Below are 23,496 nucleotides of genomic sequence, written 5' to 3'. Positions count from 1 at the left end.
TCATGCCATCCTTACTTCTGCGCTGCTGCTGGCGGCGACTCTGCCTTCAGAGCTGGGCTCCTGGCCAGCAGCCACTGCTGCTCCTCTCTGGCCACCCTGCTGTTGCTAAACCAAAGGGCAAGGACCTGTACTGGTAATGTTTTGCTGGAAAAAATCAAAGTTTAGGAAGCATCTGGGAGACTGTCGAATTGGTGTATGGAGATTGGCATTGTTCACATCTACTGATGTCCTGCAGTCCCTTTCATCGATGGCAGCTAGTATGGATTTTAAAGTTTCCATCTTGAATTTTCTTTTCAAGGTATCTGTTCATTTACTTGATGTCAAGAAGTGCTTTGTAGCCTTGACTTTTAGCAGGGAGGGAAGGGAGGAGACTAGGAATAATATACAGCAAGGCCTCTTTCTTCTGAAGAGGTGGGACAGGTTCAGTTGCTCCCATGCATAGGAGATCTAGGATGGCTGTCTGCATGCCCCGATTCCTCCTCAGGCAGAAGCTCTTAGGCGGAGCAAGACCACACTTGCAATACTGTCCGCCCACCTCAGCACTGCTTGTGAAAGCATGTGGGGGCACTTAGGGTGTCAAATGACAATTCTCTCTTATTTACTTATTCTTGTTGGCTTGATGCCCTCAACAGTTTTCATGCTTAAAGGAGGGGGCTGAGCTTACGCCTGCCTGGAGTTGGCTGCCTCTGAAGGGCCTGTATAGAGACGAGGCCACTTTTTCAGGTAAAAATTTTTTTTCCCAGTTAGAAATAAGTCCTTGACCAGTAGGGACAAAGGCGTGTTTATTTTCAGTGGAGTCACCTGGATAAATTTTGATTGGTGCAAACTGAGGAACCTTCTGGCCTCACAGAATGGGATAGAAGAAAGAAGTGACAGGCCAAGAGGTCCATTAGTGCCTGCCAGTTCTTCCATGTCTGGACTGATGTCCCTCTTATTGCTCCATAGTTATCTGCTGTGGGAAGGAGGTGGTAATGAAGCATGGCAACCTGCAACAGAAGCTGAGAGCAATAACCAGGACATTAGGGCCAAGTGACCCACAGTGAGAGCTAGGAATGACAGCCCATTAACACATGCTGCAGCATCTGAGGACACCAGCCCACTGCTTTCCCAGTCTTTAGGTGTGGCACACTCACAGGGTACATTGAGGATAATCTGCCCTGTTACACTCCAGGAAGGTGAACAGGGCAAACCAAGTGCTGAACATTATCTGTCCTGCCTCTTTTTGCAGACGTATGCAATTAGAGGGAAACAGATTTGACCTTATGCCTCTTAGAAGAGTCCCCTGAATCAGACTCTTCAGAAGATGAATGGGACTGGGGCTTTATTTGGTGCTTTGTTGGGGTAACTAGTGGGGGTCTGAACATCTGTGAAACCTCATTTAATGCCTCATCTTGGTTTCTCCTTCTCAGGAGAAACATTTCAGACAGATGGTTCCCTGGAGGGAGGGGGATAATGACCTTGTGGTTACTCTTTAAAGTAGCACTCTTGCCCTGAGAAAGGGGATTTTATGCTAGAAAGGTTGCAGCTGGGGGCTTCCCAGGGTCCCAAGCTTTGTGTAAAGGAGATCCCTGGATGTGGCCTGGAGCTAGGCTGACACCACCGCAGGGATACCAAGCTGAGCCACTGCAGGGGCCTGTTGTGCAATGGAGGAAGAGGTTGGCCTGCTCTCTTTGCTCTCTCTCTAGGTCCCTAGTAGTAGCTCCCTGCCCCTGAAGCAATGCAGGGGGAGGGATTTGGCAGCTGCTTTGTGGTCAACATACATGGCTATGGGCAAGAGCTCCAGAGGCTGGGAAGGAAGCTTCCCTGACCCTTTGATACTGTGCTTCAACCTACCCTCCCGCTACACTGAGAAGGGGGGAGGGAAAGGAAGGATCAATCGCTTGCTGGTACCAGGAGTGTTGCTGTCATCTGTGCCAGGCACAGGGGATTTTTCTTACAACAGACCTGACGATCAAAGCAAATTTTAAAGAAAAAGGGAGAAAATGGCTTAAAGTGGATTGGGGGGGAACCGGTCTGTCCACCCAATGTCATGGATCTGTGGACCTCATTACAAATAAGAAATGCAAGTTGATAATGCTATAGCAAAAGTATTGAACACAGAACACTTGCCACAACTAAACAATTTTGTTAGGGTTGTAAATATTTAGAATTATGCACACGGACTGCAATGTGAGACAAAGGAACAACTACTTCATTGACGTGAATGATGTAAAAAGGAATTTGGGTGTATACAATACAGACAGTGAAAGATTATTGAAAAGGAAATGAAGTTTCAGTACTATGTGAATTATAAGAAATATCTTAAGATTGCTTCTGTGTAATAGTGCAAACTGTACCCATGAACTGCAGTAGAAAGTTTGTCCAATAAATACTTGAAAATACAGAAGGAATAAACTGAATATAGTAGTTGTACTATGACATTTTACTTCATTTAAGCACAGCAAATTTCACCAGTCCTATGATTTATACAGTACACAAAATATGTACATAAAAGAAAACCAAACCCATCAAAAAGTGACCATATATTATATCTATGAAATGTGCAAACTTTTTTAATGCAAGTTAAACAAAGCATATGCAGGGATAGAATTTTACAGTAATAATGGAATGTACTGTATTCTAAATACCTCAATGATCTTTCATATTTACAGTGCAAACTTACAAGGCACAAACTCAATGCTGACACTATAGTGTTGTAAGTTACATTCAGGCACATCTTAGAATCCATACTCCTTTAGAAAAAGTCACTGAAAGTAACGTGATACTACTAGTGTATTTTGTTTAGAGAGGTATTGTCAAAATCTTTAAGCATTAAACTGATACGTGCTATGCACTGTATTAAAGGAGGTACTTAGGACAATTTAGCCCATCATCTCAAAGTTGTAGCCTTTTACTACTTCCTCCCTACATTTCCCAGGTTCTGAAAATATGATTATAAGTTAGTTCCAGAAGTACCTCCCTTACAACATTCAAAGACTGGTTATATCTTGCAGGCCTTCAATTATGTAATCTTATGCAAGTACTCTAAAACATTCTGTATGTTTGGTCAAAACTCCCACTGAAAGTAAATCTGGATTTAAAAGAAAAAAAAAAAAAAAAATCAGTGAAGAACTTTCTTCCAAGATTCTTAAATTTAGTGAGTCTTTACTAGATTGCACAGTGACAGATGTCTATCAGCTAGTAGAATTAAAAAACAAAAGTTTGCTGTTTTTTAAGGCAATAATTAAACACAGCATACCAGAAAAAGAGCCAAAGACCAGTTCAATATCTGTATTTATCATAAGTACTGGCCATTACATAAGTTCAAAATATTTGCCCCCATCACAGTGTTCTTTGCTTACCTATTTTACAGGACATGTACATCTGCAATATCAGATTTATTAGCAAATTTTGATGTATTTATCTAACTGAAAATAAAGCAATTAATGTGCAGGCTAATTGACTGACATTCAGAACACTTGACAGTTACACACGTCCTCTCCCACACCAAAAAAGGTCATTCATTGTTGGGCCCAATGGGACTTCATCAATAATTTATAGCCAGGCCTACCAGATATTACCTAAAATTTAACATTTAGTAAAACTTAACTAATCTTTTAAGAGATTTCTAATATTTAAATACAATTTACCACATCACTTTTGCTTTTCCATATGATCCTAAAATTATACTCTTAGTATTACCTCTCAGTAGACATTTAATAGACATTTGAGGAAAACAATACAATACAAAAGCTCAAAGGGTCTTTGCAAAGATATCTTCTATTCCATGTGCAAAGTAAGAAGGAAGTGATTTTTTTCACTGGAAATTATTTGAAATGCCATCAGTAAGGAGGCAAAAATACCTATGAAAGAGAAAACATAAGGTTGAGTGTTCCACAACTGTCTTTGGTTTAGCCTTCCTGACCAAAGTCTTCTGTAAACTTCTTTAATTTTTCCAGATCCTGTTCATTTACTGTTGGCTTTGTGCTAGCTAGTGACCTTTGCATATCACCCTGTCAGAGAAAGAAAATAGTACAGATGAATATATTAAGAACTACAGAAGTAGTTTCATAAACACAACATTAGCAACAATATCACATCCAATAATCGTGCTGCTAATATGCACACTGGAAAAAAATCTTCAACTGGGACAGCCATGAAACGTGGAAGTAACAAGTCATACAAAAGTATAAATGAGCCAAAAACATTTACATGCATACTTTCCATAATATAAAATATGTGGTCCATGAATAAAGACAGAGGTATATCAGTGACATTTCTAACAGTGAAACCTTGGCCAGTAAAACTTTTAGGTTTAACCTGCTCCGGTAACCAGCACACAGTTTGGTTCGTCATTGCTTAGTGAAAGGGAATAACAACTTCATACGGTGGGTCTGTCAACTGTTGCTCACTATCATAAGTTTAACTACAATAATTTATGTAAGGGAGGAAAAAATCAGGTGTTCAAGTACATGCCATGGTACAATACAATAGATGCTGCGTTGGTATATGAAACAAATATTTTATAACTGATATCTAGCAAAGTTTAGCTATTCATGACTGATAGGAAAACCCTCTCCAATTACCAAAAACAGTTTTTACAAGTCTCAAAAGGCTAATATCGGTGTCATTTCAATTCAGCCAACCACCACTATGACACACCGGCTTTTCGTAGGCTAAAACAGGGGAAAAAGTTTATCTATGAAGCCAGAATCCTGGAGATAAAAAGGCACTTACTAATATTCGGTACAGAAAATTGTAGTTTCAATCCTAGGTAGTACTGATTGGCAGTGTTTTTTAAATAATATGGTTTGTAATGTACCAACTCCAAACACATGAAACGTTAACAGGACTATTTTGCAGACAATGATCACAAAATTAACTGACTACTCTTTAAAAGGCATTAATGCCTGATCTGACTAAGAACAAGAGCTGATTTCTAACACTGAAAGACACAAACATAGGATTGCTGCCAGTGAAGAACTTGGGTTCCTTAAATATGTTCAACAATACCACCTGTAACAATCTGGGTCCAGACACCCCCAGGGGAGAACAAAAGGTTTGAACCCCCAAAATAAGCAGTTAAATCAACTGATTGCATAGAAATGTTACTGTACTATAAAAGTATATCGAGTAAGGTCTTTTATGAAATCATGTAGTGTGCTACACTCAATCATTATGGAGATACATAAACACATTCATGTATTTGTATATATAGAAAACTGGGCGGCAACTTCAGCCATACTTTACAGTATGGTGGTGAGCACTCCGGCATGGAGGGGCACCTCCCAAAACAGTTGTTCAGGCTTCAAGTAACTAGGCCTTCAAGTACCAGGAAAGGACAACGGTGGGCCATTACAGTTAATGGAAAGTCTCTGAAGTAACTCGAAGTTGAAAAGAGCACAGTGGCTCCCCAACATCAAATCAGGAGGAAATTTAACAACTGTGATTAACCTTGAATCATCATGGACTGAGAGAACAAAAACACAAAGAAAAGGAAAACCCTTTTAAAGGCAGGCTTGGAACTGAGCTGAGGGTTTTTTTTAATTCAGAAGCTGGGGGACAGTCTCAAGGCACGAGGTTGTCTGTGAATGCTGGATCGCTCCTATAGCTGAGAAACTGCATTAAGGCAAAAGTAACTTGTATTAGAAAAAGGAATTTATCTGATATAGAGGTGTAAAGCCTGAGGTTGTCTTCAGGTTTATTTTCTGTGAGAGTCAGATGTTTGCTTTCCCTTACTATTTTGTCTTTGATCTGTGGATTTTCTATTCGATAAAACTTTTTGTTCATTTTTGTCCCAAACAGGTCTCTCTTGGGCAAACCGTGTGGCATGTGTAGGCCATGGTGAACTGAGTTCTGAGGGGCTGGTGTCACACCTTTGGGGGCAACGAACCACAGGGGAAAAGTCCAAGTACCTGGGAGGACATATGTGGGGAGACACAGGACTAGAAGGGTTGTTGGTATCACCTTGCAAAAGAGCAAGTAGGCTAGGGAGAGCCAGGGTGACACCTTAGGCTTATGGGCTGGCTACTGATGTCAGGGATCTGAAGCATAGATGCACAGTACACAGGCCCCCAAGTACCAGGGCAGGTGGAAACAGAATCCTTTGCCAGTCTGGGTAGTCTCCAAAGTGTCACACCAGCTCTACATAGTGCCCAAAAGGTAGACAGAAATCCTGTTAGACCATCAAATCGAGATGCAGGGCTAGACTTGCAAAATTGGGTGTGCACACACACATCTGTGTATGACTAACTTATGCAAATACCCATTGAAGGTGCACAGATACAATACGGCTAGTGTTAATTTTTAGTTTTTGTTTGTTTTTGAGAAAGGAGATGGAGAAGCACTGAAAACTAAGTAAAGAGCTAGTTGCTAAAAAAAGTTAACTCCAACTATAGAGGCTTTTAACACTAAAGAATTGTATTAGAATGGATGGCAAAATTAGACTGGTCAGTTTCACATAGAAGTTCTGATGCAGACAGTAAAATGCAAGAAGTCAGACATCCATGGTGAAAAATAGTTTTTAAATGTTCTATGCCAGGGATCGGCAACCTTTGGCACGCGGCCCTTCAGGGAAATCCGCTGGTGGGCCGAGACGGTTTGTTTACCTGCAGCGTCCGCAAGTTCGGCCGATTACAGCTCCCACTGGCCGCGGTTTGCTGTTCCAGGCCAATGGGGGCTGCGGGAAGCAGCCTGGGCCAAGGGATGTGCTGGCCGCTGCTTCCCGCAGCCCCCATTGGCCTGGAACGGCAAACCGCGGCCAGTGGGAGCTGCAATCGGCCGAACTTGCGGATGCTGCAGGTAAACAAACCGTCTCGGCCCGCCAGCGGATTTCCCTGACGGGCCGTGTGCCAAAGGTTGCCGATCTCTGTTCTATACTAAGAGAACAAGGTCAAATACACACACCCAGAGCCATATAAAGTTCTCTGTAAGTGCAGCAGATAGACTCCTGCTATGACTGGCTACTGCTTTCAGAACTTCCTAGTCATGCCAGAGATGCCATGTCAAAGGTGTCTGTGTCATTCACTGACCGCTTATAATACATGATTGCTTTATATTTTTTTCTATTTTTGAGACAAATAGGTAATCATAAGAACCTGAGGTGGCTTTCTGCCCAGTAGACAACAAGTGCCTTGGGCTAAATCCTATTTAGTCTGAGATAAACCTACTACTAATTAAAAGTTCCCCAATGCAGACTACTTTTACTCTGAGTAAAAGTTGCAGCTAAGATACCCCAGCTAGTACTTTTAAATTTCATGAGCACTGATGATCTGATAAACTCTTTCAGTCACTACTTGAATAGGTACAACATGTATAGTGGCAGCTCAAATCTCTCCTCAACGCTCCCTCCAGCCAAATATACTTATAACCACTATTTTGTATAGATCTGGTCTTGCAATTCTTGGAAAAAAAATGGCACCAATAAGTGTCATGTAACAGATTTCGCTATATTGATTGAACTGAAATTGAGTGATCCAAAGACTATGATCTGTTTTATAAACAGGAGAGAATTGTTGTTTCTCTACACATGATAAATATATTCCATGCTCCAGACTAAAGATAAATTTTAAAGAGACGAGTAAAGGAATGGGGGTGGTCCTCACACACCTTTGTGCGAAATCCACTGCAACTACCATTATATATATATATATATATACAATTTTGTGACAAATGATTATATTTGATAATGGGAGTTTTCAGCATCATTTTCGATCTGTAAACATCAGCCTACAGTATAACAATTGACTATATTCTCTCAATAAAGCAATACAATCCTGAGATTCAGGGATGACAGTGATGGAAAAATCAGTGACAACAGAGGGGAAGAATCTGAGGGGTGTTTGGGTGGTAGGGACCACTGAAAAGCAGGGATGAACAGTGGAGGAGCCACCTGGTAAACTACCAGACAATTAACAGCTGACTACAGAGAGGTTCTAGCTGCATGTCAGCAGATGGGCAGGATGAATACACGGAAGCTGTAAGTCAATGTGGGGAGAGTTGGCTCTGTATAACAAAAAGAGCTCAGCACTGTTGAACAAACTGTGCCAGACTCATGACTAAAATGGCATGCTGGGATTAACTGAGTGCTGATGGGTGGGCTCAGCCCTTCTGAAACCAGGCCACTAGTTTAGGTGCCTAGCTTCAAGCACCCATGTGTAGAAAACTTTGCTTTAAGATTATCATAAAGTTCTATGAAGCATGACGGAACACATTTCGTAATAAAAACAAAATTCTGACCATGGAAACAACAGGCTCCAACAGCTTATCCCCTGGGACATCCATCCAGGTCATTTCAATGGCATTAGGATCACCTGGGGAGCACGGCGTAAGCATATCTTCTACCAAAATATTTGGATTAGTCAGTGATGGTGCTCTGACCTGGAAATAAAATAAAAAAAAAAAATCATACGAGTGAAGCATTCCAGAAAAACTTATAGACCACAGACAGAAGCTAAAAAAACCCCAAGTGCCAGTCAATACATTATTTGCTACAGAAAGAAATCGACGTTGAGAGAACTTTTCACTATTTACTGTGCAAGGAGTGGGAGAGGGGGAAGTTATTTTATTCATACCTTCCAAAAGGTTCACTATTGGTAAACCACCCGTTAGTAAATACTAACACTTTTTGAAAACATAAAACCTAACTACATTTGAAGCATATGAGGTTCTTGACAATTGAAAAAAATTTTGGCCTTATTTGAAAAGAGTGCCCTCTTTTTAGTCTGACTTCCCTCCCACTAGTAGCCTCCACTTTCTTGCTGAAGTCCTGTGAAACAGAAGCCAGATCTTTTTTGACCATGAGGGTGGTGGCAGCCACAGCTGAACATAAAGGTCACTTCAGGGAAATCTTCTCTTACCCCGCTTCTTTTGGGGTTGGGTAAGGTCTAAGTTCTTGTAGATGACTCTCAGTGCCAAAAGTTGCTTGAAGCACTTCTCAGAAGCAACTATACAAATCTATAAACTGAATTAGGGAAATGCTGAGAGCGCCAAGGGTTACAGCTGACACCCTTCCCACTTTCTGGTAATAGCAGGGGCAGATCACCCAGCACTATCAGCCTTCCCATAACATCTGGACAGTCATCCTAGAGTGCATAGCAGATGGGAAATCCGCAGAGGTCCCTTCTAAACACTGAGCTACTGCTCCACAGAGTCTTCTGAGCCGCTTTCCAGCTCCTGCATTACAGAACTTGAGATGGAAAGTGGGGCCATCTAGTGGGGGAAAAAAGTAATGTTTATACTAGGGCTGTTGATCAGTGTTCCCTCTAATTTTTCCCACTCACGTGTGGAACGAATTTTGTTATGTGCACCAATGTGGAGGTGATGTGTGACAAATCACCTCCATATTGGTGTACATAAAAAAATTCATGTGGCGGGGTGGGGCCAAGAGGTTTGGAGTGTGGGAGAGGGCTCAGGGCTGAGGAAGAGAGTTGGTGTGCGGTGGGGTGAGGCTCTGGCTGGGGGTGTGGGCTCTGGGGTGAGGCTGGGAATGAGGGGCTCAGGGCTGGAGCAGCGGGTTGGTGTGCGGGGTGGAGAGGGCTCTGGGATGAGGGTTTGAGGTGCAGGCTGCCCTGGGGCTACAGCAGGGGGAGGAAGAGGGAGAGAGAGGATTCCCCCCAGCTGTCACTCCACAGCAGCACCTGGACTGGGTGGAGGGGTGCCTTTTCCCCCCACTGCAGCTACAGTGGGGCTCGGCTGGGGGGAAGGGCTCCTCTCCCCAGCAGATCCAGGGGGGCTGGGCTGGACCAGGCTGCGAGAGGGGCACCTCTCCCCAGCCATGGCAGCTCTGGCAGGCCTGGACTGGGCCGGGGAGGGGCGCCTCTCCCCAACCGCGGCAGTTCCGGTGGGCCTGGGGAGGGGCTTCTCTCCCTGGCACCTCTGTAGCAGCCGGGTGACCTGCGTGGCCCTAAATAGCCTGCTGCGCAGCCGTGCAGCTTACAGGGAACCTAGCTATGGATTACTCACAGTCAACTCACGCAATTAACTCAAAAAAATTAATTGCTATTAATTGCAGTTTTAATTGCACTGTTAAATAGAATACCAATTTACATTTATTAACTATTTTGGATGTTTTCCTACATTTTCAAATATATTGATTTCAATTACAAACACAGAATACAAAGTGTACGCTGCTCACTTTATATTTTTTGATTACAAATATGTGCACTGTAAAAATGATACACAGTATTTTTCAATTTACCTCATACAAGTACTATAGTGCAATCTCTTTATCGTGAAAATGCAACTTATAAATGTAGATTTTTTTGTTGTTACATAACTGCACTCAAAACCAATGTAAAACTTGGGAGCCGACAAGTCCACTCAGTCCTACTTCTCATTCAGCCAATCGTGAAAACAAAAAGTTTGTTTACATTTATGGGAGATAATGCTGCCCACTTCTTATTTCCAATGTCACCAGAAAGTGAGAACAGGCATTCGTATGGCACTTTTGTGCCGGCACTGCAAGGTATTTACGTTCCAGACATGCAAAACATTTGTATGCTTCGGCCACAATTCCAGAGGACATGCTTCCATGCTGATGACGCTCGTTAAAAAAAACAAAACAAAAAAACAACGTTAATTAAATTTGTGACTGAACTCCTTGGGGGAGAATTGTACGTCTCCGGCTCTATTTTACCTACATTCGGCCATGTATTTCTTGTTCTAGGAGTCTTGGATGATGACTCAGCACATGTTCATTTTAACAATGCTTTTTCTGCAGATTTGACAAAATGCAAAGAAGCTACTAATGTGAGATTTAGATAGCTACAGCACTCAACCCAAGGTTTAAGAATCTGAAGTGCCTTCCAAAATCTGAGAGGGACAAGCTGTGGAGCATGCTTTCAGAAGTCTTAAGAGCAACGCTCTGCTGCGGAAATTACAGAACCCAAACCCCCAAAAGAAGAAAATCAACCTTCTGCTGGTGGCATCTGACTCAGATAATGAAAATGAACATTTGTTGGTCTGCACTACTTTGGATTGTTATCGAGCAGTACCTGTCATCAGCATAGATGCATATCCTCTGGAATGGTGGTTAAAGCATGAAAGGACATATGAATCTTTAGTGCATCTGGCATGTAGATATTTTGCAACGCCGGCTACAATGGCTCTCACTTTCAGGTGACATGAACAAGAAGCAGGCAGTATTATCTCCTTGTTTGTCTGAGCAATTGGCTGAACAAGACATAGGACTGAGTGGACTTGTAGGCTCTAAAGTTTTACATTGTTTTATTTTTGAATGCAGTTTTTTTGTACATAATTCTATCTTTTAAAATTCAATTTTCATGATAAAGAGATTGCACTACAGTACTTGTATTAGGTGGACTGAAAAATACTATTTCTTTTGCTTTTTACAGTGCAAATATTTGTAACAAAAAATAAATATTAAGTGAGCAATGTACACTTTGTATTGTGTTATAACTGAAACCAATATTTGAAAATGTAGAAAACACCCAAAAATATTTAAATGGTATTCTATTATTGTTTAACAGTGTGATTAATCACGTTATTAATCCAGATTAATTTTTTTAATCACTTGACAGCCCTAGTTTATATATTTCCACAGTCATATATCCAAAATATATATGACCAGAGTTAACTTACTAGGTGCCTCACATTTTTAAGTAATGTAACTAGTGCTGACAATGCTATTTTACATTGTCATTTGTTGTATTATACATCCTCAATAATTCAGAATACATGCAAACTGCTTTTAAAGTACAGGGATTTGGGGGGGAATGTAACTAATGAGTCTTATACTTTTGACATATTGAATATTTTGTTTGGTAGTCTGCCTATACGTCTAAATAGGCTGTACATTCTTCAGAGCTAGGCATGGCTTACTCTGTACTGGTACAGCACTTAGAACCTATAAGCCTTGATCAGAATCACAGTGAGCTAATATAATACAAATAATTGATAAGGCTAAGCTTTTGACACCCATGATTAAGCTAACTGTATCCCAGAAGGCACAACAGAGCAGATAGGCTCAGCTTTTCCTGAAGCAGCACTCCAGCACACTGGTAAAACATTTGGATAGGGAAGGCTATGGCGAACACTGGGATAAAGCAGGGTAGATCGATAATTTAAATCGCCAATTTTAATTATGATTTAAATCAGCAAGCAGGAAACCTTGATTTAAATAATGTTGTTTTGCATCTGTACTTTTTATTCTCCTAAGGAGAAGTTGATCCTCATTAGCTAGTGACCATTAAAACATGTTGATTTACAACTAAATAGAGTATTTACACTACATTTTCTTTTTTTGCTAATCAGGATATACTATACATGGTTACTGAAGGAACTATATAGCTTTACTTACATTTAATGCAGAGTCTTAATTTTGTACCTTTTTATTATGTTAGAAAATGGTGACTAATGCATTTCTCATTTATTAGATTTCTATTGTGTCAAGCTATATTTAGAAAGAAGTTGGATTTCAATTAAAAATGAACTCCATATTTAATTTTTTTACTAGTTAAATACAACTTCCTTAATTGTGCTGGATACATGGGAAAAACAATTATTAAAACTTGTTTTGCATTTGAAACTAACAAATTCTGATTCCAGGTGCTCAACCAGTAACTTTCACCAGTTTTACTTTAAGACTGCAGCACCTCCCGCTTAATTATATATAAAAAATTAAATAGATTAGAGTGACAGTTTAGTCCTTAACATAGGTCATCATAATTTCATATTTAAAATAGTTTTATTTTAAAAAGGTAAATGTACTTATGTAATTTATTTTTAAAATATCAATGTTTATCCACCATCAGAATAAGGCATGTCCAGTTAAATCTGGAGTACAGCAGTCAGGGTGTATCACATGGAAAAAAAGCTGTTGATCCCTTAGGTTAGCAGTCTATTCACGGTGATGGAATCTAAATATGTTCTCTTGCTCATTATCAGATCTGTTAGCAGCCTTTGGTACTATTGACCACTTAGCTGCTACCATTCCTGAAAGAACTAAATGTGGTTCTATTCAGGGTTTAAGGCTACTATAATTGTCACTGTTAGGCACGAACAAATACGAGATCACGGATGAAGTGTGGTCTTTATTAGAGAAGGAATGGGAGTGGAGACCAGAGGTCTATTCCCATCTCTGCCTTACACTTCCTTTGTGACCCAGGGAAAATAATTTGGGGCCTGTTTACAATCCACAATCCACTGTTACCTAGTTACAGCACAATTAAAATGTTTAGTGTGGCCTGGACCTAATATGTTGCAATGGGTCACATAAATGAGTCTAAAATCATGTCTGAGGCCAATGCATCTTACAAATTTCAGCTGTTCTAATTAGGTGAGGGACAACTATATCTTCAATACAATTTTTGTAGTGTAAATGGAGCCTTAACAACAGTGCTTCAATTTCTTCATCTGTAAAAATAGGAATATCTCCCTCCTTGCCATACGTGTTGTGAGGCTGAATGTGTTACTTTGAAGGTGATACAGGATGAGAACCCTAGCTTCAACCAGAAATAATTGTAGCAGTTCAGTTTAATTTAGGCTTTACTAAGAAAACTCACAGTGTGTGAATTAATTTCCATCTAATAACAGTTTTTCTAATTTGAACAGAAGACACTACCCTCTAGGCTGACCATATTTCCCTATGCTTAATATGGGACACCTGGTAAAATTTCTCATATTCAACCGAGTTCAACGGCAATCAATCAGAACTATGCAGTACAAACTAACATCAAGTTAACAAAGCCCTTGTTAAAAAGGAAATACTGCATATCTGGATTCTTTTTATTTACCTTTTTATCTTTAAGGATTATGGGTTCACATGGGGAGAGGTGACACACACACACACATTCCAGTACATCTCTCTCACATGGGTATGTGAGACCGAACCGACCCTCCCTGCCCAGCGCTCTCCACCCTCCATGCCTAGCTGGGCCCCCAGGACGGACCTGCCTCTCCTGGTATCTGGCGCTGTGTCTTCCTGAGGCAACATGTGGGGGGGACATGCAGGGTCACATGCCCCCCTCACGAGATTTCTGCCACGATTCACCCCAGCATCTGGCCAGCAACAGCTTTTTGCACTGCGTAGGAGGGAAGGGACAGGAGCTGCTTCCAGCCACAGGGGAGGAGGATGCGGGGAAGGGATGACCTGGTCCGTATCCTTGCAGAGCTCATCTCTTCTATCCCCCTCCCCTGTGGCTGGAAGCAGCTTTTCCCTTCCTGCCCGCACAGTGTTGAAAGGCAGCTAACACTTCTAGGCTGCTGCAGGCAACCGACATAACCCAGCTGCCTCCTGTCCACCGGCTATAGTGCAGGCAGGAAGGGGTTAAGCCCTAAGGATGCATTGTGCACCAGGGCCCAGGGAACCTGACTGCAGGGCCTTCAGCAAACCTGCCAGAGAGAGGTGGCTCAACATGGGAGGGTGCCTAGGGGACATAGCAGCTCTGCACTCCTTGGGGGCAGAACTCAGGGCACGGGATGGGACGAGAGGGGGAAGAGAAAGGAGAAGGAGACAAAGTATGGGACAATTGGCCCATTTTTAAGAAAAAAGTTGGGACACCTGCAGGAGGGCTTAAATACAGGACTGTCCCTTTAAAAACGGGACGTCTGGAGATGTCCACCTCTCAAGAGTGGCAGAACTGCTACCACATACAAGTTAAATGAAACCCCATTCCTTCACCATCTTGAGAACAGATATGTTTTCTGAGAGAAACAGGAAAACTATGCTTTCAAAAGCGAACAAATGTTAAATGAGATTTTACTTTTGCTAAAGGAAGAGAACGTGCACCTGTGCAGAGAAGCTTATATAAGTTTCTGGTAGATTTAATTTAACAGCTACAAAACAAAATTTGTATCAGAAATATAAATAATTTAAGTATAGTTCTACCCTGAAAAGGGATTCTATAGAAAGAACAGCACTACCTTACTCAACAGATCTGCTTCTAGTGTATATGCAGAAGGATAGTTCTGACTATATTGACAAAAAAGATTTGTAAGGTTTTTAAATTCCTTTTAGCACCGCTCAACCAAGCTAGGCGGGCAAGCTGAACTCTATTCCATTTTGTGCATCAACAGAATTAGTTACAAGTCCCAATCAGTAACACTTGGGAAAATTCTGTAAAGGCAGAGGAGTTCCATAGATGTAACAGACCTAATTTGGCCTGTAGGATTTGGTAGCATTGTGAGATGGAAAGAACCCAGCTGACTTTCAGCTCAAGCTGAGCTTGCAAGTCCAACAGTTAGAAAAATCATTTTTAAATGGACTGTATTTGATATAGAAATCCTTGCAAGATAATATACATGGAATCCCACGGCAGTTTTAAAAGTCCTTTCATTGTACCTCTGCGTGTTAAGTGCTGAGGTAGTAATCCACAAGATGTTAGGTGCTGTCCAAATAGTGAGATACAGTCCCTGCTCAGAGCGCTCAGGTGACATCAACTTAAAAAAAGTCACTCAAAATATTTTAAAGCATTACTGTCCCAACACCTAAGATTGTTAGAGTTTAAAGATGGAGAAATTTATTTTATTTATTTTTTCCTGTTTATTTACTTTTCAGATTTTTCAGTGCTCATGTATAAGCAATTACCATCTGCATAGGCTTTTCTTATAGCAACAGGGAAGAGAAATACAACAGAAAAGTGCAAATATAAAAGCCTTTGCCAATTCTCATGGAGCTCAGGGAAGATGTTAACACCTGAAGTTAGCTACTTTTAACGTGGGTTTTAAGTGGATGATTCCAAAGTCGGTGGTGTCCCTTTAAGCAGCAGTCAGAGGAAATCTGTCAGTCAGGAATACAAGTTACAGACTCCTGGATTCCTGTTCCATGCCCAGACCAGTTCTCTGAAACAGAGCTAAGAGAAAAGCTCTTTGTCCTAGCATGTACATTCTTTTCATAGATTAAAAACATATGAAAATTCACATACAAGTAATATTAATTAATCAGAAGTTAAAAGCTCAATTGCCAGAAATTTCAAAATAAAATGAGATCTGAACTCTAGAAACTAAGAGTTGGAAATTCCGCAACTTTTTTTTTTTTTTTTTTTTTAAACATACTTACTTTTTTAAAGTGAGTAGCTGATTGCACTTTCCTAACAGGCTGCATCAGTGCATCGCGAACAATGATGCTTATGTCAGCACCAGAATAGCCATCCGTTCTCTTTCCAAGCTCTCGATAGTCTGATTCTGTCAGGCTGTTTGGGGTGCTCCCAAGGTGAAGCTTAAACATAGCAGTCCTACCATGGTCCTCAGGCAAAGGAATATAAATACGCTTCTCAAACCTTAATTTAAAAAAGCCACAAACACTGACTCTTGCAGGTACTCGATGGAAAGCAGTTTATGCAAATGGTCTAACAGAACTAGAAGGAATAGGGAAGCAATCTGAGCATTACAGCTTTAAGAGTGTGTGCGCGCATGAAGTGAGTGTGGGGAATCTTATAACTATTTTATAAGTCTGCTAAAAAAAGTACTGTAATATCCATAGTAGCAATCATTAATTAAAATTACATTCAGAATATTATAACCCCGTTTCTTCCTTTTCATGACTGAGAAATCTTCCCATGGGTTTGAAATTATCCCATGCTTGCAGCATGTCTACATAGAGATTTAGTGCATGGCAAGCAGGGGTGTGAATCTATAGTGCACTAGCTTGCCACACACTAACTGGTCACATGGACCCTGCTACCATGCAGTAGAAGTTCCACAGCATGCTTTATGTTTGAAACAGCAGTACATCAAAGCACACTATGTAACTTTTGGGCTCCAGCTACAGGGCACAGATGTGACTCCCCTGCTCAGGTACCCGTATCTGCACTAGCTCTTATCAAGCTAGCCTGACTATAAACAGCAGCGTAGCCCTGGTAGCATGGGTAGCGGCCGTGGAGGGACAGCTTAGCCATGCAGCGTACGCACCCTCCCTGAAACCGCAGAGTAAGTACTCAACAGTTCTAGGCTGGGCTTCTGCTGCTGCTACCCATGCTACCCTGGCTATGCTGCTGTTTATATTAGCCACAGCGTGGTAAGAGCTAGTGAGAGCATGTGTACACAAGCAGGGGAATCACATCCCTCCCCTGTACAGTAGATGTGCCCATAATGCATGGTAGCAGGGTCCACACTGCCAGTTACTGAGCTGTAGATTTACACCCTGATTTGTTGCCCACTAAATCTCCATGTAGACAAACCCTTAGTCACAGCAGACAGATTTTGTTTCTAGAAGAAGCTCAAGGGACAAAAATCCCTTCAATATTTTTGAGGTGTGGAGTGTCAAAACAGCTTTTTTGCTCAATTAACCAAACTATGGCTGAACAACTATTAATAATGTCTCTTAAGTTTACAAATCTATTTTAAATAAAGTTCATCAACTGAAATGTAACTTCAGGGCATGTTCAGCGAGACTCTGCTACAAATTTTGGTACCTTAATCAAGCCTTCCTCCTGATATGGTATTACTAGGAGGATTTAGAACTGCAGTTCTCCCTGACAAGTACAGTGACTATTGTTCTTAGACTGCTGGGATTATTTCCCCAAAATGCATGCACGCAAAGCACAATGTAGTCTCATTTTTCAATGCTGGAAAAGTTGCCACAAAATATTAGCTAGAGCAGTGGTTTTCAAACTTTTTTTCTGGCGACCCAGTTAAAGAAAATTGTTGATGCCCACAACCCAACTGATCTGGGGATGAGAGGTTTGGGGTGTGGGAGGGGCTCAGGGCTGGGGCAGAGGGTTGGAGTGCGGGGGTAAGGGCTGCTGGGTGGGGCCAGAAATGAGGGGTTTGGGGTGCGGGACAGGGTCAGGACTCTGGGCTGAGGGTGCAGGCTCTAGTATGGAGCTGGGGATGAGGGGTTTGGGGTGCAGGAGGGGGCTCTGGATTTTGAGGGGCTCAGGGTTTGGGGTGCGGGGTTACCTCCGGCAGCTCCCGGTTAGCAGTGCAATGGGGGTGCTAAGGCAGGATTCCTGCCTGTCCTGGCGTCGCAGACTGCACTGCGCCCCCCGAAGCAGCCAGCAGCAGGTCCAGCTCTGTCTGGCTCTCTCCCACAGGTACCGCCCCCTCTTACTCTTCCCCCACAGCAGAGCCAGTGCTTGGGGCAGAGGCTGTGCACAGAGCCCTGTGGCCCACCCCCGGGGCCTAGGAGCTGGACCTGCTGCTGGCCGCTTCCAGGGCGCAGCACAGTGTCAGAACAGGTAGGGACTAGCCTGCCTTAGCTAGGCAGCACCGCAATGGGACTTTTAACGGTCTGGTTGGCGGTGCTGACCAGAGCCACTGCGATCCAGTGCCTTACATTCCGTGACCCAGTACTGGGTCACAACTCGCAGTTTGAAAACCACTGAGCTAGGGGGTATGTGGTGCAACAAGTCCATGCACTGGCCCTTTACCATACTTACAGAGACCCAAAAATTAGCTTCTCTCATTTGAATGCACTTCAGCATAATTGCCATTCTCTGCTCAAGAAAGCCTCAAGACTAGACGAAGTAGGTGTTTTCAACTGAGGTAAACTCAGAACTCCGTGCATGTGAGAAGAGGGAGATAAAGGGGCAGAGACCTACATGGCACCAACACATACTGCATGCAACCAAATATTGGTCTGACTGGTATTATTTAAGGTGACCACAGGACCCCCTGCCCACACATTCAGGATCTACTATAAATTAATTGGAGAGTTTTTCAGTGTATAGATCTTCAGGTCTCCCATACAAGGTAGTTAAAGCAGGATAGTATTTCCGAACATTCACAGATTAAGCCACCACCTAATCACTAGTGAACTGAAAAAACCTAACACTTTGTGCTGTATAGTGTGAAGTTGCGTATTTTACTGGACAATACACATTTTGTTATAAAATTACCTTCTCCTGATAGCAGAATCCAGAACCCAGGGTATGTTTGTAGCTCCCAAAACCAAGATTCCTTCATTGTCTACACCAACTCCTACACCAGAACAGGTAATATTTAATAATGTAAACACTTTTTTAAAGCATTTTAAAACATCTTGAAAAACTACAAATTATCTTCAGAAATCTTACCTAAAATGTGTGTCAAAAAAGCCAAAACTGATATTAATTGCTTTAATTAACTGTTCCTTAATGCCATTAATCTTACCTTGCATCTGAACTAGGAATTCTGTTTTAATTCGTCTAGCAGCCTCACTTTCATTCTCACTTCTTGATCCACACAGAGAGTCTATCTCATCAATGAAGATAATAGAAGGTTTGTTTTCTCTGGCAAGCTGGAATAAATTTTTCACTAATCTAGAAAAAAAATTAAGTTATCTTCCATGAGAATACAGCAAGTCAATATTATTGTACTGCATCATATCAAGTTTACCACAGTATAAGGAATCAAGGTTCATAATCATGATGTTAAGTAAGCAGCTGAGGATCTTCAAGAGGCAAAGTTCTTTAGCTCTGTAAATGGTGCTTCCCTCTAATCAAAGTCATCTGGCAATGCTGGAGGGAAATGAGGACTATAAAGTATGGTGCTTCAGTCATGCTCTAGCTAGTGAAAGATCTGTTCATGTTTGCTTTCGGTCCTTTACAAGCTGGGCAGAAAACGAAGAAACAGACTTGTTGTTCTGTTACATATTTAATGTAATATAACCAACTCAAGAAACTTTGAAAGAGTAATACTGAATAATGACTTCTGTAAATACTGTATCTGGTAGCACATTAGTTCTCTTTAGGTGAAGGAAGTAGCCAGAAGGGTTGATATGCCTGAGATCTTACACATTTTCATATTTATTTGTTCAGGAAAAAATATGATCAATATAAAAGTTGACGCCAATAATTTAAAACAGAGAAGTGTCAGGTAAACCTCTGAAAAGTGGATAAAAATGGTGTCAGATACCAGGTCTGTCTCTCAAATTTGTTCCATTTACAAGTGAAAAAATGACGTTCTCTAATTCTCCCAAAAAAGTCAACCTGGGGGCTTTATATCTTTCCTGCTTTTCCATCGCCATCAGTAACCCTGACTCAACTGATATGAATTACAGGAATATTTAAAGTGTCTAAAATTTGTGCATTTTTAACAGTAAATGACAGTCACTTTTCCTCTCAGATTTAACTTCCTCAGAATTTCTGGTGTGATAAGCTTGCAAGTTCTTCTATCATCTATGAATTCTTCCTGGAAAAACAAAATGGGCAAGACCTACATTTCTTGGTCTTTAAAAAAAAAAAAAAAAAATTCAAGAGCTTTCTCCCAGGAAGCCTTTCAGACTTTGTTTGTACACCTTAAAAAAGCAAAAATAGTTAGCCAATATTTACCATTTTTTCCCTTTGAAGTTCACTTTTAATAAATCTCCCAAGTTTGCTACAAGACAGGAGGGAGAAAAATGATCCTCATACTAAAGGATCCACACCAAGGACCACATATAGTGAAGACCCTCTTTTCATGCACAGCTGTAGAAGAGAGAGTCAAGGTTGATGTTGGGAAGAAACTTAAGTTTCCTGTCCTTTTTTGGTTATTTTAACGAGACATATACAATACAGCCTGCCAGAAATTTTCCAAGAAACGTGCTGGCTTGTGAACCTGAGATGTTTCAGGAAAAGATTGGGTTTTTACAAAACTTTCATCAAATGACTGGCAGGAACCTGGGTTCGAGTCTGCAGCCCCATCATGTGGACTTCTGCCGCTGAGCTCCCTGCCACTGAGCCAAGAGCCTGGAAGACTCTCAGGGCATCTGGCTCCCCAGGCTGTGAAGTCAGGCAGCCCACATGGCAGGCTGCCCAGGAGCTGCAATCCCTTAATCCCCAACAGCTCCAGAGCGAACTGGACAAGAATGAAGTCTGTTCACTCAGGAGCTGCCAGTGATCTCTGGGAAAATATTTCATTACAAAAACACCATGTTTTGACATTTCCAAAGCAAAATTTTTCTGAATTCCCCATTCATGGAAAATTTCAAAAACACTAAAATTTTTCAAAACCCTGAAATTCTGAGTTTCGGGCCAGCTCTAGTATACAAACTACCTCAAATTTTACCTACTTTTGAAAGCATCATGAAGTTGCGCAAATATTTGCAAAAAGAAAATAATAGTGATTACATTCTTGAACCTCAGCTGACAGATTGCAGTGTTTCAGAACCAAATAAAACCATTTAGTATAAAAAAAAATTCAACTGAGCTACTTACTTTTCACTCTCTCCTAACCATTTTGAGACAAGGTCAGAGGAGGATACTGAGAAGAATGTAGAGTTGTTGGCTTCTGTTGCCACAGCTTTTGCCAAGAAAGATTTTCCTGTTCCTGGTGGCCCAAAAAGAAGAATTCCTCTCCAAGGTGTTCTCTTTCCTACGAGAGTTATATTTTAAAAGAAAAGAAAAAAGGACTTGCCTGAAGAATTCTGATACAAGGATCAGGTTGGTACAGAACTTGGTAGAAAAATGAAACCTCATCCAAGCTTGTAAAATTGTTTATATATTTATTCACTTTTTCAGTTGAAAGAAGTTGGTATCTGTTGTATTTACATAATTTAGATTCATATATAACTTGTTGCTTTATTAATAAACTATACCAATCATCAGTTTCCCAAACTTAGCAAATGTGTAAGAGAAATACAGCTTACAACATCACTGTATTTAAAGTTACCATGTGAGATGAGTTGTTCTTGAACCAACTTCTCCTTTCTCCCAATACAATTCCCCAACTGCTCCCACCATCCCAGCATACACATCCCACCAGACTATGGAATAGAAGCTCTTAGAGGACACCTAGACATAGGTCACCATGATGACAGTGTAAAATACTTCTCACCCCTCACCAGCCACACCTCTCCCCCAAACTGCAACCATTAGAACCAAGAATGTATATTAAATTTATCTCACCTGTAAACAGATGAGGAAATTTAATGGGCAATATCACTGCCTCTTTAAGCGCTTCTTTGGCTCCTTCAAGACCAGCAACATCACTCCACTTTACATTTGGTCGCTCCATAACAATGGCACCTATAAAATAAGAGACCAGATAAACTAGGAAGGTACATTCTGTCAAAGAGCCTCTGCTGTCATAAGCAAGAATTAAAATCTTGGACCCTGTTCACATATGAACGGCTGCTTGTCGATTCCAGCATGGTTTCCATGAACAGACTGCAGTATATACAGATTTCAGCAATGTTTAACCACAATACTTAAGCAGGGTTCAAGTTCTGTTGTGGCTAACTAGAGTTAGACCATGATTTGGCCAGCAAGTGCAAGTTTCCTAGGGACAGGACACTGTTCTTTAACATCATTTGGTTGTGTGTAAATAGGCACTGCCTGCCAGAGCCCTCTAAATCAGCCCCAGTAGTTTCTGCAGAATTTAAGCTTCTATTTAAAATAAAGTGGCTAGTCCTTATGTGAAGCCGTGTGGCCCAGGGGACAGAGCACTTGACTGTGACTCCTCAGACATTGGTTCTATTCCTGGCTGTGCCTTTAGTCTACAGGGTGACTGGGCAAGTCACTTCACCTCTCTGGGCCTCAGCATTCTCATCTGTAAGATGTGAATAAAGCCTCTTTTGTAAATAGTGAAGGCACAGAGGAATTTCTATTGTATTTAAATACTCTGTGGCAAGTCAGTCTACAGCTCTTTTGTTGACAAAAAAAAAATAACCAACAAATCAGAATTGCCTAATTTAACAAGTCACTTGATACAACGATTTGTAAAAAAAAAGTTTCAGAACTACCTTGAAGTTGATTTTGCAGTTTCTTTTTTTCAGGATCATCAGACTCTCCTTCCCCATCACTGTCAGTCCTAATTCAGACACAAGTAATAAGATGTTCAACTACAAAGAAAGCCACCTGTCTTACACAAGACAAACAATTTTGTAAATGGAAACTACGTTCTACCTCACACGTTCCGTCATTTTGGTAGCGATATTCAGCGAAATGTGTTTTTAATTCAATTCTGTAGATTCTTTGAGGGCCCAACAGCCCTGTTGAATGAGGTCATTTTATTTTTAAAATCATGTGACAAAAATATAAAGCCAAGTAGTGTCATTCTAAGCTTCATATAAAATGTGATTTCTTTAAAATATTGTTGACAATTCTAATGAAGTATGTTTTAATAAGTTTCCCTATGGAGTTAACGTTTCCATGATTTGTAGAAAATATTTATGGCCTAAATTCCACCTTTACTGTTTTTAATTAGATTTATTACAGGTACAATTGTCCTTTCTTCAGTGCAGGCAGATCTAAGCAATCCTCTATATGTTTGGAGCAGCAATTGGAGTTACTGGTAAGATCCAGCTAGTGCTATGTTCCTCTTTGTGTTGCCAGAGCAGCGTAAAGAGAACTAAGAGAAGACGTAAGGGAAATCCTTGGTTGGTGAAAAGCCAGCATAGAGGGCACGTCCTATGCACAATCTTACAGCCATCATAAGCATGTGGAACATGGTGCAGTTCTGAGCTTTTACAAACGAACTGTTGCTCAGCTGACCAGTACTATAGCTAGAAAGAGTTCTGACACGTGTGTATTCAGAGTTTCAGGGACAAGCTACATTCACTGAAAAAGGAAACTAGAAAGCTTTGCAAATAAACTGTATGCAGTATAGTTGTAGTGAACAAAGCGATCACTGGATCTAATCTATCAGTCCTCATTCTCA

At 41.1% G+C, this 23,496-nt stretch overlaps 1 protein-coding gene across 1 annotated transcript in view; it reads right to left on the bottom strand.

The window, feature by feature from the left end:
• Nucleotides 1-2,401: 2,401 nt before the first annotated feature.
• The window catches only part of VPS4B (vacuolar protein sorting 4 homolog B), a 33,766-nt gene continuing 12,671 nt past the window's right edge, over nucleotides 2,402-23,496 (bottom strand). Inside the window, exons 4-11 of the mRNA XM_037893260.2 lie at nucleotides 22,580-22,647; nucleotides 21,744-21,863; nucleotides 21,054-21,210; nucleotides 19,030-19,178; nucleotides 18,777-18,858; nucleotides 15,998-16,217; nucleotides 8,218-8,358; nucleotides 2,402-3,992 (exon numbers count right to left, since the gene is read on the bottom strand). Coding sequence (XP_037749188.1) covers nucleotides 3,891-3,992; nucleotides 8,218-8,358; nucleotides 15,998-16,217; nucleotides 18,777-18,858; nucleotides 19,030-19,178; nucleotides 21,054-21,210; nucleotides 21,744-21,863; nucleotides 22,580-22,647 — 1,039 coding nt within the window. The 3' untranslated portion in view covers nucleotides 2,402-3,890. The remainder of the gene's footprint in view (nucleotides 3,993-8,217; nucleotides 8,359-15,997; nucleotides 16,218-18,776; nucleotides 18,859-19,029; nucleotides 19,179-21,053; nucleotides 21,211-21,743; nucleotides 21,864-22,579; nucleotides 22,648-23,496) is intronic.

The sequence above is a fragment of the Chelonia mydas genome, chromosome 2 (genome assembly GCF_015237465.2).
Source record: "Chelonia mydas isolate rCheMyd1 chromosome 2, rCheMyd1.pri.v2, whole genome shotgun sequence".
Lineage (NCBI taxonomy): Eukaryota > Metazoa > Chordata > Testudines > Cheloniidae > Chelonia > Chelonia mydas.
This window is presented reverse-complemented; position numbering and strand designations above follow the sequence as displayed.